This window comes from Amblyraja radiata, chromosome 2 (assembly GCF_010909765.2).
Source record: "Amblyraja radiata isolate CabotCenter1 chromosome 2, sAmbRad1.1.pri, whole genome shotgun sequence".
In the NCBI taxonomy this organism is placed as follows: Eukaryota; Metazoa; Chordata; class Chondrichthyes; order Rajiformes; family Rajidae; genus Amblyraja; species Amblyraja radiata.
The window spans coordinates 32,555,882-32,575,244 of NC_045957.1; the positions used below are offsets into that span (position 1 = coordinate 32,555,882).

A 19,363-nucleotide genomic window follows, 5' to 3' on the forward strand; every position below is an offset into this window, starting at 1 on the left:
ATGAGGGGGGGGGGGGGGGGGGGGGGGAAGAGAAAAGAAAGTGAGAGGGCGGGGGAAAAGGAGAGAATTAAATGGAAGTACTTAAACTGAGGGAATTAAATGACAAAAAGCATAACAGAATCAGGTGGAAGAGACATATAAAGGCACGAATAACAAGGAAGTACACATCCTTGCACACCTCTATCTCACACAAATGGTTAGAGTTTAGAGATACAGCACAGAAACAGGCCCTTTGGCTTACCGCCTTGAGGATTAGTAAAAGGCGCTATATAAATCCCATCCATTATTATTATTATTACCGAGTCCGCGCTGACCAGCGATCCCCACATACTATCATTATCCTGCACACAGAGACAATTTACAATTTTTACTGGTCAGTTATCCTACAAACCTGCGGGAGGGAACTGTAGCAACCGGAGAAAGCCCACAGTCACAGAGAGAACGCACGAACTCCGTGCAGACAGCACAAATGAACTCAGGTCTCTGGTGCCGTAAGGCAGAAACTCTACTGCTGCACCACCGTGCCACCCATGGTTTTTTGAGCCTCTTGGATTTCACCTTGAATTGAGGTCATCTGTTATCTTCTGCCAGTGTGGAGATTCTGTCTGAACTTCTCATTGAACTCCACTCACTTTCCAAAAGATCAAATGTGTAGCATTGGACAATGCTACGTATTAATCTTGTCACAGATACATCAACAAAATCTGATACTAAGATTGTTTCCCCTTCCTCCCACCCCCACCAAATTTCGCAACACAGACCATGTTAAACATGAAGATAACATTTTAACCAGGACATTAAAGGGACAAAAAACATCAAATTTCAGGTCAGCAAAAAAAATGTGCTGGAGATCTCAGCCGGTCAAGCAGCATCAATGGGGGGGATATGGACAGATGACTTTTGAGGTCCGGTCCCGTTTTCTGACTGATAGGGGTCTTAAGAAAAGACCCAACTAAAATGGCACCAGCCTATTTTCTCACAGTTCCTCCAACAGGATTGACTTTTGTTCAAGACTAGCATCTGCAGTCTCTTGTGTCCAAGTTTCACACCACAGTATAAATTCTCTACTTATTGAACGTACATTAAATTAGTTCCACAAAATATGCAGGATGGAACTGCAGATGCTGTTTCATTCAGAAGATGGACACAAAATACTGGAGTAACTCAGCGGGACGGGCAGCAGCTCTGGAGAGAAGGAATGGGTGATGTTTCGGGTCGAGAGCGTTCTTCTGAGGAAGGGTCTTGTCATCCACCCTGCCTGTCCTGCTGAGTTACTCCAGCATTTTGTGTCTAAATTAGTTCCATGCATCAGGTACCTGCCTGCTACACCAGGTTGGACTTGTATTTCAAAGGGAATAGTCATAGAGTAGCAATGTTACAACATTTTGAGCTTTTAAAAATCAAGTCTGTAATTTATCCCATCAGGTAAAGAATAAAAAGAAGTTTAATTTGACACCTAATTCACTTTCATATCTTCAGTATTAAAAAAGTTATGGCCATTTTCATACTCGGAAATTAGCATCTTGTTCCCTATTGCTTTTTCATTGATTTAACACAAAAGCTGTGATTGAGAACAATCAAAAGCCCATAACTTTCTTAAAAATTAAGAGCACTGAAATAAATTTTCAGTTATTATAGATTGAAGCATTCTGAAACAAATAAATAAACAATCTTACTTAGATGACCTGAAATTAAAGCATATAATTAGTTAGTTACCTAATCGTAGCTAATTACAAAATTCAATTACTAGATCTAAACATCTATCCATTTCTTAAGAATAGATTAACATTTTTAAATAGCCTAAGTGTCCAAATAACATTCACACAAGAATTCACGATATAACATAATTTTTAAATCTCATTGTCATGGGTTTATAGGTCAAATGGAAGGAATTTTGTGTTTAATACCTGTAAATTAATGGCCATTTAAATCAGCTTGCGAGTGGGTTTTTCTGGAACGCGATCAATTGGAATGTTGCGGTTGCGGTGGATTTAAACCCGTATCAGCAGCAAAAACACTGCCGGTTCGTTTGGGGGAAAAAATCACCGTTTCGCTACTGAAAATGTGAATTAAATGCATCTTAAGAAACACTTTTATACATAAAAATAAACGACTTTCTTGTACCTGTCCCCTACGTAAAATCCGTCCCCGTTGTCGGCGTTGACGGTTTCAGAAGCTGATTTTAAAATCACTCCAGCGATTAACTTGTCGGACAATTTTTTTTTAAAAACACACAGAACGGCCGTCGGAACGATTCTTCAGCAAAAACTTGCACTCCAACAAAATATAATCCAGGACCAGGTCGGAGACAACCGCGTTTTAACCCAGCCTCCCCCCCCCTCAAACGCGCCAAAATCGCGCACACGACCAGTGGCAGAATTGCAGCACCGCTGAAGGTAAGTATTGTAACATACCTACATAGAGTCACACAGCAAAGATCACTATTCAAATTATCACTAGCATGATTATCACTATTTTTATAAAGTGATTGAATTGAATGTCTACAGCATAAAATTAACATCAGCACATCCCACCCAAGCCTCAGGGGCAGACTGGTATCTTTGTTGGTTTAAAGCTGCTGGGAACAATGGTTAATGCTCTGGTTTTCATACTCTAATTGCACTTTCAACCTGGAGTATGCTTCCCTACTGTACTTAGGTGGTGCAGTAGCCATTTTCTCGTCATGGCTACAAAACGGTTAATTACTAAATACATCAGGTTATAAGGTCTAGACCAAGGAGACGGCGAGTGGTAACAGAAAGACGCAAAATTGCTGGAGTAACTCAGCGGCTTAGGCGCCAGCATGTCTGGAGAAAAGGAGCAGGTGACGTTTCGGTGGGCGGAAATCGATTTTAAAACATGGGGGGGACACAATGAGGTCTGACATCTAGGACAGATTTCGGCAACCTACAGCCCACGGGCCGGATCCGGCCCATAACCCCAAATTATCCGGCCCGCAGGCATTTTTTTTTCCAATTCGTTTTCGAGACCTGCGCGCTACAGCCAGTCCCAGGGTACGCAGGCGGCCTGGGCGCTACAGCGAGACCTGGGGCAAGCGAGCCGACCTAGGACTGGTTGTAGCGCCCAGGACACAAAACATGCGGGGGATTGTCCCCCACCTCTCAAAACATGGGGGGAGGGGGACATGTCAGGATTACCACCCATGCATCCAGGATTTCCCCCAGGATTTCCACCCATGCGTCGAGACCCTTCTTCAGACTGAGAGTCAGGGGAGGGATAAACTAGTGGTATGAACTTTTAGTGAGGCGGGGGTGCCTTTAATAATCAAAGACAAAAATCACTTTAATGATGGAGGACAGAGAGGTCATTAAACAAGGAACATCTCCCATTCAACAATTGAGGAACAGGAAAGTTTGTTCAGGATAATTTTTGATTGCAGCATGCTCTAGAAACGTGGGGGTCGTCCAGATTAGATTTAGTTGATTAGTGGTAAAACAGGGCGGCACGCTGACACTGCGGTAGAGCTGCTGCATTATAGCGCCAGACACCTGGGTTTGATCCTGACTACAGGTGCTGTCTGTATGGAGTTTGTACGTTCTACCCATTACCACGTGAGTTTTCTCCGGGTCCTCCCACACTCCAAAGACGTACAGGTTTGTAAATTAATTGGCTTCAGTAAAATAGTCCTAGTGTGTAGGAAAGTGCTAGTGCAGGGGTACTCACTGGTCAGTGTGGACTCGGTGGGCCAATGAACTTGTTTCCACGCTGTATCTCTAAAGTCTAAAGTATCGAGCATGAAGTGATGAAAGAAATACGTTTGGTAGGGGAGGGGGCGGATTTAATCATCAAGGACAAAAATCACTTTAATGATGAGAAAACATAGATATAAGTAAACAAGGAACATCTCCTATTCATGAACCGAGGAATAGGAACGTTTGGTCAAGATAATTTTCCATAGCAACATGCTCCAGAAACAAAAAGAGGGCAGGCCAGATTACATTGAGTTAATTAGTGATAAAACGGCTTTAGTTAAAAAGCCTAAAATGTTTGAGTATTCGACAAACAGCAATCCTGACACTATCAAACTCAATGAAATGTTGAGAAGTGCAAAAGGAGAAAGATTTAGCAACCATTTAGGACCTGTTATTCTACCACGGGCAGACTCTGTCTGTGTGCATTGAAACTGAGACAGCCTGCCGTGAGACTGCCGTCTCAGGTTGAGATACCCAACCTGCAAATGAGTGAAATCACAGTAGATCTGTAGGAGGCATTCATTCTTAGCGCTGAAACAGATTATACTCAGGATGATCCGGAGCGCTCGCTGCCAAGAAAAAGAAACACAGCGAGGCGACCAAAGAATTGGCACGACATAAGACTTTAAGAAAAGAAAAATAAGTGAAAAAAGGCAGATATTAAATCAGATCCCTGGAAACTGGCAGAGGTATGGAGCGCAGCAAAGGATAACTGAACAAACGGTAACTGTACAGAAAGGGAGCAAGCAAAGAAAGAGTATAAAAACCAACATAAAATTTGCTCGCATGTACATCTGGGAAAACAGGGTGGTATTCAGGAACAATGTGACCCCGCCCAGCCCTGAATCCCCCAAAACATGGAATTGTGGCATCCTGGAATTGAAAATAAGGCAGAAATATTGAACGAATGCTTGGTAGCAGTTTTTATAGCAGAGGAGAGATTAGGACACCAACCATGTCAAGAGAATTCATGGAGTCTTGCTAAAATTGACTAAATAGGATAACAGCAACAAAGAAAATAATGGTGCCAAACGGCCAATAAATTCCCAGGTGGCTGTTTAATTCCTACGATTTTGTAGGAGCTATAATTTTGCTGAATTTTTGAGATACAAAAAATAGTCCAATGGATTAGTTTATTGGGGGGCGGGGGGGGGGGGGGGCAGAGAAGCTAAGGATTGTGATACGGTAAGTTTGATGCACATTGTCCGACTTTCAAGGGTCAACAACTAAAGATTGTAACCTTGAAAATGTTCAGTCATTCACAGAGGAAGCATGGATCAATAACAAATGATGGCCTCATTTACAGGTGCATAGGATATTGGTGAGACCGCACCTGTGATGTTGTGTGTGGACCTGGTCACCATGCTATAGGATGGAAAACACGGCTAACATTTTTGAAGGAGTGACTAAAGTGCACAGAGTAAACTCAACAGATGACTTTCCCATGGATGTTTAGAATGTTCAAGTAAAAAATTGTTATATTTGATTCTCAGAGTTGAAGATAATTAACTGATCTGGCCAAGAAACTGGAAGTACAGTAAGGTGAAGAGTTGGAAAAGTATTACACAGTGGCAGTCAAGGAGGAGGAGCCATCTTGGGGAATGGCTGCTAACCAGCAGCCGTCCGTTTAATTCACTTTTTTTTTTGTAGTTCTAGTGAGTCCTGTGTTTTGTTTGTGGGAGAAATAGACTTTTTAATGTGGGGGGAAGGGGGTAACTATATTTCTAGGTCCCTACCTGGTCGGTGAGGCAGCTTTTTCTCCGGGCTGCCCCGTCGACCCGTCCTCGTGGCCTACCAGTGGGCGTGGAGCGCCGTTTCCTGGCGGGGACCGCCCAGCACCTCGGCTTCGGTGGCAGCACAGCGCTGGAGCGCTATCGCGGAGCGGAGCAGCGATGCCTTGCCTGGGTCGCCGCGCTGGATCGATGCGTTGGAGCTCCGGTGAGCTGTGACCGCCGAGTTCAACACCTCCGGGCTGCGGGTCTGCGGAGCGGAGCGGGCGGCGCCGACTCTAACATCGGGAGCCTGGGAGCTCCAAACCGGCGCGGCCTTGTCGGCTTCGGAAGCCGCGGTCTCTGGTAAGGAAGCGGCCGTTCCAGGTGGCCCAGCCGCTGAGAGGACTCTCCCGACGCCGGGGCAACAGCACCTGGCGAGAACGGCCAGGAACATCGGGCCTCCGTAGAGGCAATAGCGGAGGCCTCAATAGGCCTGACTTTGGGAGAACTAGGGATGGGGACTGGACATTGTGCCTTCCCCCACAGTGGTAACCATTGTGGGGGGATGATTTTTGTGTGTAAGTGATTATTTTAGTTTGTGTCCAAGATGGCTGTCGGAAGGGAGAGTGGACGCTGGCGCGGTTTAGCTGCCGCTGCTCTCTCTTCACATTGTGTTTTTGATTTTTTTTTTGTCTTTGGATCGAATTCTGTCTTTAATTTGTGTATTGGTGATGTCTTTATTATTTATTTTACTCCGATTATATGTTTTTTACTCTTATTAAATTCTGTAAGGTGTCCTTGAGACTTTTGAAAGGCGCCCACAAATAAAATTTATTATTATTATTATTAGTTTTGTGGCAACCATGTCAAAAACAGAATTTCAGGTCATCCATTTCTACAGATGCTGCCTGACCTACTGAATGTTTCCAATACCTACTGTTTCTATTTCACGTTTCCTTTGTCTGAATTTTTCACCGATTTTCAAGATGAGATTATGGTTGTCATTTAAGCATCTGTAATGGAGCTGAGAGTCTTAACAAGAATAATGAATGATTTAGATGTTGAGATATGGTATGAGTTTAATTCAGATATGTAAATGTGAAGTTTGCATTGTGGCAGGGCATACAAGGGCAGGACTTGCACAGATAATGAGGGGGGGCCTGGGTGGGGTGTGCTGTAGAAAGGAGACCCAAGGGTGGAGATACTGAGGGTATTGATGGTGGTGACACAAGCAGTAAAGAAGGCATTTGGCACGCTTGCCTTCATAGGTTAATGTACTGACTGGAGGAGTTGAGGCATCATGTTATAGCTGTATAGAAAGTTGACAAGGTCAAATTTAGAGAAGTACAGTTCTGGTTCCCACCCCCGCTATAGGAATAATCCCTTTAGATTGATGTGGTGTGTACATAGAAATGAGCTGCCTGACAAAATGGTAGAGGTAGGTACAATTATGATGTTTAAAAGAAATCTTGTTCAGGTACAGGGATAGGAATGCTTTAGAGAGGATTCTGCAATCATGAGAAAGGAAGGAACTGCATATGCTGGTTTACACCAAAGATAGACACAAAATGCTGGAGTAACTCTGTGTATGGTGTGGAACATGATATTAAATATAATATATAATGCTTGTAAGAGTGCTGTTATGGTCTGTAGAACCAAAGAGGATAAATGTCTAAAATTTCCTGATTTTAAATTTTCTGACGATAATCTTAGTGTCTGTAATAAGGTAAAATATCTAGGGCATATTATTACAGAACAAATGGCAGATGACGAGGATATTTATAGGCAACGACACATGCTGTATGTACAGGCGAATATTCTCTTGCGTAAGTTTGGTGCGTATACAGATGTGGTGAAGATGTCGCTATTTAGAGCATATTGCACACCACTGTATACTGCGCACCTGTGGTCGAACTATGGAAAGACAAGTTTGCAGAGACTAAAGGTGGCATATAATTATGCCATGAGAACACTGCTAAGGAAACCTAGATGGTGTAGTGCTAGTAACATGTTTGTGGCTGCAGGAGTTGGTACTTTAGAAGCTATCCTAAGAAATCATATGTATAAATTCATCTGCAGGATAAATGACTAAAAATGTAATTATTGTGGCCTTGTCAAACATAAGGGTTAGCACTACACGCTACGAATCCCAGTTGAGGAGACACTGGTATCGTTGTCTCGTTGTAGGACATTGATCATTCTTTTTATTCTGGATTTTAATTCATGTATTGTGTTTTTTTAAATATATAATTTATGATGCTTTTATAAGTGATATACTAAGATTTTATATGTACTTTATGATGTTTTTAATTTGCAATGTATTTTTATGTAATGTTGCCCCTTGTCTGGACCTTGAGTCTGAAATAAAGTTTATTATTATTATTATTATTATTATTAATAACTCAGTGGGACAGGCAGCATCTCTGGAGAGAAGGAATGGGTGACAATGTGGGTGCAGGCAGATAAGATCAGTTTAACTTGGCATCATATTCGGCACAAACATTGAGGGTTGGAGGAACAGCCTTTCCTATGTTGTAATCTTCTAAGTTTCCTGGCTCCATGCGAAAATAAATGAAAGGAAGCAATCAGTGGCCAGGCTCAGTTTCACGGCAGCCACTACTAGCCCTGATGCAAAATTGGCTCAGAGGTACAGATATTGTTGCCATGTCTTCAGCTCGCCAGCTTGCAATTGGCTTTGCCATAACACTGTGCCATCTTTCTATTAAGAACTGCCGAGGGGAAAAAATCTTCCAACTTTCATTTCTAACATCCATTTTTTTGTTTATGCAGAGGAAGGAACTGAAGATGCTGGTTTATATTGAAGGTAGACACAAAATGTTGGAGTAACTCAGCAGGTCAAGCAGGATCTCTGGACAAAAGGAATAGGTGACGTTTCTTTCCAACCCGAAATGTCACCTATTCCTTCTCTCCAGAGATGCTGCCTGACCCACTGAGTTACTCCAGCTTTTTGAGTCATACATTTTCTGTTCATGGTTAAGCATTGGTGCAGAATGTCACAGCAAGTACAACTCCTATGCTCCCTACAGCCCACCCCTCCCAGCTCCATCACAGAGACAGGGATAATCTCTCGGGAAATATTCCTTCCCGACCATTAGATTTCAGTTCCAGACAGGTGCTGCTCTTTAAAATGCCACCATCAACATTTACCATCGAGTTGAACGACCTCTCCTTCAGTGACCTTTTTGTTTGCATGTTATCATCTTCAAAGCCCGTTCTTAATTTTCCTCTAAGCATGCCGCACGGAGGAGAGATTTCACTATTCTACGCCACATCCACCTCTTGTAATTTAAATCCATCCCTTCTACAAACAATGAAGTCTGTCTTAATTGACTCACCGCTATTACACTTCAATTTCCCATCTGTGGCATCGGCCTCTTGACTGTCTCTTCCATTAAATGTCAATTTACTTGCACGTGTCTGACTCTTGGTAGTGGGAGGTGGGTGGGGTGCAGTGATAACACAGTACAGCTTCTTCACACAGATTTCATATACAGGAGTGAAAGCAACGTTCCTACCTGCAATGTCCACTACATCAGCTGTTGACAGGTTTTGACCGTTGACATCAACTTGGAAGGTCACGGCTGGTCCTATCACACTGGAAGATAATTAAAAGTGATGACAAACTTTAGAATGGGCTCCTAGGCGTGATGCAGATATTAAGTAGGTGGTGAGCACGATACAGACTTTAAACAACTCGCTGTGCCGATCACGATAAATACAGGCTTTGTATTAATTCTGAGAAAATAATTGGAATAACATATTACCACATATCAGTCATCATTTCTATTGTAAATAGTTCACTTTAAGTGGTTCTGCCATATATATCACAAGATCATGAGACATACTGTAGGAGCAGAATTAGGCCATTCGGCCCATCCAGTCTGCTCCGCCATTCAATCCAGGCTGATCCATTTGTCCCTCTCAACCCCATTCTCCTGTCTTCTCCCCATAACCTTTGAAGCTCTTACTAATCAAGAACCTATCAATCTCCACTTTAAATATACCCAATGGTTTGGCCTCCACACCCGTCTGTGGCAATGAATTCCACAGATTCACCGCCCTCTGGCTAAAGGAATACGTATAAAGAATGCATTACTTGGTCATGATTAATTGGGTTGTGGGAGCATCCTGTGCACAAATTAGCTGCTACATTTCCGACTTCACTACAGAAACAATAAAAGCCGGCTGTGGGCTGTAAAGTACTTTGGGACTTCCCACAAAGGCAAGTCCTTGGAAGAATAATATCTAGGAGCAGCCAATGGATCCCAGACTTCACACCTCACCACAGCAAGTCCTGCAACCCTGATTCAAAATAATTTAGTGCTACAAGACTGGCCGATCGTATCGCTGAACACCTTCTGTCAATCCCATTAGGCCTACGCGATCTCCCGGTTACTAAACATTTTAACACCCTTCCCATTCCCATACTGACCCTTCTGTCCTGGGCCTCCTCCACTGTCAGGGTAAGGTCAAACACAAATTGAAGGAACATCACCTCAAATTTACAACACAGCAGTTTGAATAATGATGTATCTAACTTCAAGTAGCCCTTGCTTTCGCTATCTCCCCATCCATCCCCCACCCTAGATCTCTGACTAGTTTCATTGTCCTCCTGATTAATGTTACTATTGTCACCTTCCCTCAGCCAACAATGAACCATTCTACATTTCCTTGAGCATTTGTCATTTTCAGTCCTTTGATCTGTCGTTTTTGCACCTTACCCTTCCATATCTCTAGTTTCCCTACCCCCGTGACTCTCAGTCTGAAGTCGGGTCTTGACCCGAAAAGTCACCCTTTCCTTCTCTCCAGAGATGCTGGCTGTCCCGTTAAGTTGCTCCAGCATTTTATGTCTATCTTCGGTGTAAAACAGCATCTGCAGTTCCTTCCTACATATTTTACACCTTGTGCTTGATTTTCAATGAGAGGAATGCATGCTTAGCCAGAATTAGAAAGCGCGGAAACATGCCCTTTGGTCCCTCAAGGTGCCTTTTGGAGTTGCCTTTCCTTTTAACTCTCCTTTCCACTCCCACTCTTCATCCTACTCTTCTGTCCAACACAGCTAGGCATAAGTTTAAGGCCTGTTCATCGAATGTGACAAATGGCACCCTCCAGACTGAATCTTTAGTTGTAGTATCATCGAGTTAAACTGCAGGCAAACAGGCCCGTCGGCCCAACTGATCCATACAGACCGCTGTGCCTTCCTGAGCTAGTCCCATTTGCCTGCATTCGACCCATATCCCTGCTAACTTTTCCCATCCACGAACCTGTACAAATATTTTATAAACATTATAATTGCACCACCTCTACCACTTCCTCTGGGATTTTATTCTAATGATGCAGCACTCTTTGTGTGAAGAACTTGCCCTAACCTTTCACCTCTCAGCCTAAACCTACTCCCTCTAGGTTTGGATGCCCCATCCTGGAGGAAAGGCTGCAACCATCCATCTCATATACACCTGTAATATTTTATTTGTGTAGGAAGGAACTGCAGATGCTGGATTAAACTGAAGTTAGACACAAAAAGCTGGAGTAACACAGCAGGAGAGGCAGCATCTCTGGAGAGAAGGAATGGGTGACATTGCGGGTCGAGATCCTAGCCTTCTTAGCTTCAGGAGAAACAAACCGAGCCTCTCTTGTCGCTCCTTATAACTCAAGTCCCTCATCCAAGAAACATGCTTGAGGATTTTTTTCTGCTGGATTGGATTGGTTTATTATTTGCATGCAGTGAAATGCAGTTACAAACTTTGTTTTGCGAGCTCTCCAGGCAAAATTATATTACATAGGAGTATACTCAATCGATACATGGGAACAACAGGCAGTGCAATAAGAGAAAGGAAGCAGTGCAAAATAAAGTGAGCAGTTACAGAGATAAAGCAGATAAAAGAAAAAAGTATAATGAGGTACACAGTGAGATCTGGAATATATCATTAAGTTATGAGAGGATCCTGCATCCTTTCCAGCCTCAAGACCCCCTTCCTATTGCATGGTGACCAGGAGTGGTCATGTTGACCTTTTGGTATAATAGTGGCAAAATCTGCCGACTATTGCATATGGACTCAGTGGGCTGTTTCCGTGCATGGAGTACTTATTCAGGGATTATTTTACTTCAAAGTCACGTGAGTGACTACGTGAAGACCCCGCCAGCACGCATGCGCGACATAGCGTCTCATGCAGTGCAACAGCGACGGGCGGGGGAAGAGCTCTCCCGCGGCAAAGTTTAAAAACTGGACCTGCAGGTAAGTTAATCTTATTCTGAGGTTGTTTATTTCGAACCCTTGCTGTGTTCTGTATTTCAGCAAACATGGAAAAGGGATGGAAAATAAAGAAGGTCGCGTCCCGTAAGGCTGTGGTGGACCAGGAAGGTTCCTGCGGCACCGGGAACCGCATTCCCTGCGGTCCACAGTCACCAACTCAAACACTGCTCAGCCAAGCCCAACGCCGCAAGCTGCTCAGCTCGAACCAACGCAGTGGGTTGGAGGCAAGGCGAAGCAGAGGTCGGTCCGGCCGATAGACTAGGACGAGTCCGGTCAGGAGGACGCGCTGCCCGAGAGCAGCAAAGGTGACCGTCTATCCGCATGGAGTGGTTGATGGAGCAGATGCTCCAGCGAGATTTGCTCCGGGAGATGGAGCAAGCTCGCCATGGAAGTGCTCGCACACCCACAACAGCATCGTATTCGGAGCTGTCCATCGCATATCTCTCGACAGAGGGGAGCGTTGGGGGCCAGGGCTGGGCTGACCTGGAAAAGGGGTTCGTGGCTGAAGATACCAGCAGTGTGTTGGGGGTGCAGGACCAGGAAGATCTGCTGGGAGTGGTCAACAAGTTTGCGGTACCATCGCAAGCGGTACAACCATTACAGGCCAAACTGGCGGCCAGTATAGACTACCTGTCCTTCCACCCTCTGCAGGAACAGGTAGTCAATGAAACAATGGACAAATATATACCTCCGGAGAACTGCATCTCGCTAAATGTACCCGCCGTCAACAGCCAAATCTGGGGGTACATTGGGCTGGGCATAAGGGCCCAGGAGGTGAAACTTCACAAAACTTCTGACTTCAGCCATAACGTCCTACGCTCGTTCCGTTGATGGGGTCGAAATGACGGATAACCAGCAGGACACACTGGCCCTACTGTGTAATACACAGTATGAAATAAACTGCCTGCGGAAGAACGCCATCAAACCTGCCCTCAGTTGTGCAAAACTGCAACTGCACAGCCACAGATACTGTTGTTTGGAAAAGACTTGTCCAAGCAAGTAAAATAACTGGATGAAGAGTCTAAAGCCGTTGGGCTTATGAGGGCAGCTGCAGGAATGAGCAAAGCCACACACCCCAGGCGGCAGCACCCCTATGCATCCACCAGCAGGCATCAACACCAGGGTGCTGGTGAAAGCATGAGGGCCGCACATCAACCACGAAGGTCTTTTTTAGGCCAAGGCCCAGAGCGGCCCTTATGGAAGATGCGCCAACCCCACACTCCGGTGCCTCGACCAGTGAAGAAACAGAGGCCGAAGAAATGAACATACCACCGATAACCATGGAAGTAGGTGGGTCTGGTTCCTTCCAAAACATAACAGGTGTAGGTCCTGTACGAACAGGGGGAAAATTACACTTGTTTTGGGAAGCATGGAGGACTATTACATTTGACAAATATATACTACAAAGTATTCAGGGATACAAAATTGATTTCATCCAAAAAAGTATGCCACCAGTTCAACATGTACCTGACAGGGAGTTTGTACACTCACAATGGGAAAAATTCGAAGGACATGCAGAATTGGTGAGGTTACATGCTAAAGGAGTTATAGAGAGAACAGAGCATGACTCTCTGGAATTTGGATCGAACATTTTTACAAAAACCAAGAAAGATGGTGGATGTCACATCATCATTGACTTAACTAGACTGAATACTTTTGTTAAGTATATACATTTAAAAATGGAAACATTTGTTACTGCCAAACAATTAGTTTCCGGAGGATCCTTCATGGCATGCATCGATTTAAAAGATGCAGACTATTCAGTACCCATTCATAAGGATCATCGTAGATACCTAACATTTAACTGGATGGGGCAACAATGGCAGTATAAAGTGTTGCCTAATGGTTTAACATCAGCCCCAAGACTATTTACCAAGATATTGAAACCAGCCTTGGCAATACTAAGGGAAAAAAACATATTGTTATGGCACATCTTGATGATATTTTGATTGTGGGGAAAACCCTGGAATTAGCTAAATCAGCGGTTTTAGCTACCAAACATTTGTTTGAAACACTGGGGTTTATCATACATCCAGATAAATCTAAGTTGACACCATCCACAACTATGGACTATCTGGGATTCACAATTAACTCTGTCCACATGTCTGTAACATTGCCAAAGGACAAAGCAGCAGATTTGGTGGAAGCATGTCCGCAACAAATTGATTGTTACTAATCTATTCGACAGGTGGCAAAAGTGATTGGGAAACTAGTAGCAGCATTCCCAGCTACTCAGTTTGGACCTTTGCATTACCAAAATTTACAAAGGGCAAAGGTGCAAGCGCTAAAACAACATGCAGGTCATTCTGATCGACCTATGCAATTATCAGCCAAAGCAATTTCGGAGTTACAATGGTGGAGAGAAAACATTTGGCATAGTTCCAGCCCCATCGTTATCAGTAACCCATACATTACAAACGGATGCCAATGCTCAGGGCTGGGGAGCAACTAACACTATATCTAGTACTGGTGGTAGATGGAACATACAAGAATCATCACTACTACAGACACTGGGTATAAATTACTTAGAAATGTTGGGTGCGTTTTATGGGCGAAAAGCTTACTGTTCGGCTGTGCACCATTTGCATGTCCGCCTACAAATTGACAATACCACAGTGGTGGCCTATATTAACCATATGGGTGGAATAAAATTGATATCGTGTGACGATCTGGTCAACACAATCTGGCAATGGTGTGTCGACAGACATATTTGGCTATCAGCAACTTACCTACCAGGTAAGCTCAATACAGTGGCAGACACCAGGTCACGAAAATTTAATGACAACACCGAATGGATGTTGAACCACAAAGTATTTGCTGATATTACAATGCGGTATGGTACACCTGATATCGATCTCTTTGCATCTAGACTGAATCACCAGTTACCAACATATGTCGCTTGGGAACCAGACCCTGAGGCAGCAACGATGGACGCTTTTTCGCTGAATTGGGGAAAATTGTTTTTCTATGCCTTTCCCCCCTTCTGCCTCATCAGTCGGGTCCTACACAAAATACAAATGGACTCAGCTTCAGGTATTTTGGTAGGGTGCACAACCTTTTATCCGAAAGCCTTGGGACCAGACACTTTTCGTAATTCAGAATTTGTCGGTCTTCGGAATGGAAATTTTTTAGCGTAGATTTTAATGGCTGGCTCAGTGGTAGAGCGCTCGGCTCATATCCGCAAGGTCGCGAGTTTGCGCCTTGATCCCGGCAGTTACTCGGTCGCGAGTTTGAGTCTTCAATGTCGTTTTTTCTTGCAGAATAAATGTCTGTATGAAATGCAGTGTGTTGAATGAATTCCTGAATTTGTAAATGTGCCCGCAGCATTGAATCACCTCTCGCACTCATGTCACCCTAGCGGGGCTACATGCCCTTAGGCGGCCTAGCTCGGGGATTCTTGAATCCCCGAGCTAGGTCGCGAGTTTGCGCCTCGATCCTGGCAGTTACTCGGTCGCGAGTTTGTGTCTTCAATGTAGTTTTTTCTTGCAGAATAAATGTTTGTATGAAATGCAGTGTAGGAGAGGTGTACTGACTGTGTGGGCAGAACTTTGGAAGTGATTGCACACCAGTCTAAAAAGCCGCTGTGTCTCCCTGTCCCTGGGATAGCAGGGGGCGATCAAACAGCACAATACCCCCTCCCCCTCCAACTCCAGAGGAATCCGCTCCCCGATGGGCCGCTACGGCAACAAGTGGCAGTTTGCCCACAGCCCGAGCTGCGCCCCCTCATCCACCACCCCAAGAACAAGATGTACCTTGCACACCATCAGCTTCTTCCCCTACGTGTTCCTCTGGAGTTGGAGCGGGGCTGGGCTGGAGTTGCTGCTGGCTGTGGGTCTCTGGGATCTCCGTGCTTGCAGTGGGCCTGGGGGTCGGTGTCCCGTTGGTCCTGACATCTCCGGCCACCCCCCTGGACTGGAGCTGAGACTGGGAACTGTACCGCCCTTGCCCCCTCCCTCTGCAACTGCAAACAACCCCACTCTCCTGCAAGGGCGGTACAGTTCCCGGAGGATGGCAGGTGGCCGGAGACGTCAGGACCAACAGGAACCCACTCCCCAATGGACCCCTACGATGCCCCGAGCTGCGCCCCGTCATCCGCAACCCAGGTTCCTCTGTAGTTGGAACCAAAGATCTTTGGTTGGAGCGGGGCTGGGCTGGGCTGCTGTTGGCTGTGGGTCTCTGGGATCTCCGTGCTTGCAGTGGGCCTGGGGGTCGGTGTCCCGATGAGGGGGCGCAGCCCGGGGAACGGCTTCTGGTGGTCCTGACGTCTCCGGCCAGTTTGCAGTTTTCCTCTGTAGTTGGAGCGGGGCTGGGCTGGGCTGCTGTTGGCTGTGGGTCTCTGGGATCTCCGTGCTTGCGGTGGGCCTGGTGGTCGATGTCCAATTGGTCCTGACGTCTCCGGTGACTGGCACGGTCCTGCTGGAATCGCTGACGCGAAGACAGTGCAAAGCCCCCGCGCCGGTGCAATGGGCGGGGAGCTGGAGAGGGGAGGGAAGGGGTCACACACATGGCCGGGAAGCAGAGGGGTGGGTGTAGGTGGGGTGAAACTGAAGGGAGCGACAATCTGCTGCTGCCTCCGCGCTGAGTTAAAAAGTTCCCACGCAAGACTCACGATACACTGTGTATCGTGAGTCTACCGTGGGAACTTTTTAACTCAGCGGGCAGGCAGCAGCATATTGTCAATTATTAACCTTCCCGCGCAATATACCCTCACCTTCTCTTTTATGAATGGGGCCGCCCTCGGTGAACGTTTTCAAGGACCTTTCTTCAAGGACCGAAAAAATGGCCGCTATTCGGAGGTTTTCGTTATTTGGATCTTCGGATAAAAGGTTGTGCACCTGTACCAGATTGGCCTACACAGCCATGGTTCCCTGTGGTTCTCGACATGGTCTCTGAACCACTCATGACCATTCCCAAAAGACCAGATCTTTTGGTCCATCCTGTTACGGGCGAAAGTCATCCATGCCATGACAGGATAAATCTGTTGGCTTGTAGAATTTGAAAAGACCTTTGTTGGATCTGGGATTATCAGACAGGACCATGAACATGATCACGGCGGCCTACCGAGAATCGACTAAGAAGCAGTACCTCTCCAGCATTCGGAAGTGGGAAGCGTACTGCTCAAGGACTGGGGTAGCATACAAATCAGCTACAATTACCAATGTCCTGGATTTCCTATCCTGCCTTCACTTTGATGAAGGACTGAGTTACGGCACAATTAACAGTGCTAGGAGTGCTCTGTCAGCATATTTATGGCAGGCACCGGGACAGCAGTCCATAAGATCCCACCCTCTAGTTGCCAAACTAATGAGGGGTATCTATAACACCATCCCCCCAGACCAAGGTACACCCAGATCTGGGACGTCAGTGTTGTACTGACTTTGCTAAGGGGTTGGTCACCAGCAATGTCCCTGTCCCTGGAACAGCTCACACTAAAAACAGTCATGCTGATGGCTTTGGTCTCAGCTCAAAGGGTCCAGTCCCTATACAAATTAAGATTGGACAATATGGAAACATCAACTGACAAGATAACCTTCCGGATCTTGGAGTTGGTCAGACAGAGTAGACCGGGAACTTCAGGACTGAGTTTGGAATTCCAGGCATACCCACCTTACCCCCGTTTGTGTGTCATGACACACCTACTGCTTTATCTTAGCCTTAAGAGGAAGCGAAATGGCATTATGGGTTAGCTTCAAACAGCCTCATGGACGGGTGTCAGTATAGACCATCTCAAGATGGCTCAGACAGGTTCTGGGGGCTACTGGGGTGGATACTGACATTTTTAAATCTCACTCCACCAGGGTAGCAACAACATCGGCAGCCAGAAATATGGAGGTACCAATGGACCATATCCTGGCGACAGCAGGATGGTCTATGGAAAAGACTTTCCAAATATTTTATAATAAGCCGATCACCAAACCTGCAGTGTTTGCAGAAAGAATTTTAAGTTCTGCAATATAATTTAGCCCGAGGGAGCATTATTTTCTTTGTTAAAAAATAAATCGTTATTGTTTTTAAAAATTGATTCATGTTTAATTACGATAACATACTTCCTGCCTTGGATGACTTCGGCAGTGAGTGAAGCATGGATTTGTTTCACGGCATGAAATCACAAATTATAAAATCTTCACCTCGTCACTCACGTGACTCCGAGGTAAAATAGTAAGATTAAACGAGAACTTACCAGTTTGAAGTTTGATCTTTATTTTATGAGGAGTTATGTCGAGGGATTACGTGCCCTCCGCTCCCACCCTCTTATAAAGGTCAACTGGTATCCTAGTTCTTCTTATCTTACTATGTTTATTTCATTACTATTACTGTGATTCCACACTGCTGCTTTGAAGAATGTCGCGCATGCGTGCTGGTGGGGTCTTCAAGTAATCCCTCGACGTAACTCCTCATAAAATAAAGATCAAACTTCAAACTGGTAAGTTCACGTTTAGTCTTACTATTTTTAAGTATAGCAATTATTGAGTTTGGAGGTACAAGGCGGAAACAGGCCCTTCGGCCCACTGAGTCCAAAACTGAAGAACTCTTTAAAAAACCCACGTGGTCGTGGGGAGTACGTACAAACTCTGTACAGACAGCACTTGTAGTCGGGATCAAACCTGGGTCTCTGGCGCTGCAAGGCAGCAACTCTACCGCTGCGTCACCGTGCCGCCCTCTAATCACGCTGATCTATATGTGAAAAATGTATTTCACTGTACCTTTGCACAAGTGGCAATAAAAGAACCATTGGCCATTGAACTGCACACAATATAACAGGTGCGGTCTCACCAACATCCTATACAGCTATAATGTGACGTCCCGAGTCATGTACTCAACACTTTGTGTCCAATAACACCAAGCATGCCAACTGCCTGTTGCCCAGTGTCACCACTTTCAGGGAACTATGCACTTGTATAGTTGTATGCACTTGTTCTCCATTCTACAACTCCCCACTGGGGCATTTCATTCACTGTGTATATCCTCACGTGGTTTGACATCCCAACATCATCACTTTGTACCTCGTCTGAGTTAAATGGTACTGAACATTCCAACACCCACTTTGTCAGATTATTGAGATCCTATTATAACCCAAGACAATTTTCTTCACAGTCTGAGGAAGGCAAAAAAAAGCAGGGGTAATTTAACGGGTCAAGCAGCACCTCTAGAGAACATGGATAGGTGACGTTTCGGGTCCAAAACATGGACCCTGTCTATAAATAAGCACAAAATGTTGGAGTAAATCTGCAGGTCAGTTACTCCCGCATCTGGTATCTATCTTCAGTGTAAATCAGCATCTGCAGATCCGCACTAGACACAAGTCACCTATCCGTGTTCTCCCTGACCAGCTGAGTTACATAGAAACATAGAAAGTAGGTGCGAGAGTAGACCACCAGGTCCGTCGAGCCCGCACCGCCATTCGCTCATGGCTGAACACTAAACAGACACACTTACCCACAAACAGTAGACACAAGACACAGAACACAAGACACTACCCTCCCCTTTATACCGCTATCACCCCTCTCCACCCCAAGAACCGCGTGATCTCCTGGGGGAGGCAAAAAAACGGATAAAAACCCAGGTCCAATTCGGGAAAAAAATCCGGGAAATTCCTCTCCGACCCCAATCCAGGCGATCGACACTTGTCCAGGAGATCACTCAGGTCTTACTATACTAACCA

At 45.3% G+C, this 19,363-nt stretch overlaps 1 protein-coding gene across 2 annotated transcripts in view; it reads right to left on the bottom strand.

Moving 5' to 3' along the window:
* Nucleotides 1-19,363, bottom strand: part of ptprn2 (protein tyrosine phosphatase receptor type N2) — a 761,696-nt gene that overhangs the window by 386,769 nt on the left and 355,564 nt on the right. For both annotated transcript variants that reach the window (XM_033044535.1, XM_033044525.1), the window contains exon 11: nt 8,962-9,041. In XM_033044535.1, coding sequence (XP_032900426.1) covers nt 8,962-9,041 — 80 coding nt within the window. The remainder of the gene's footprint in view (nt 1-8,961; nt 9,042-19,363) is intronic.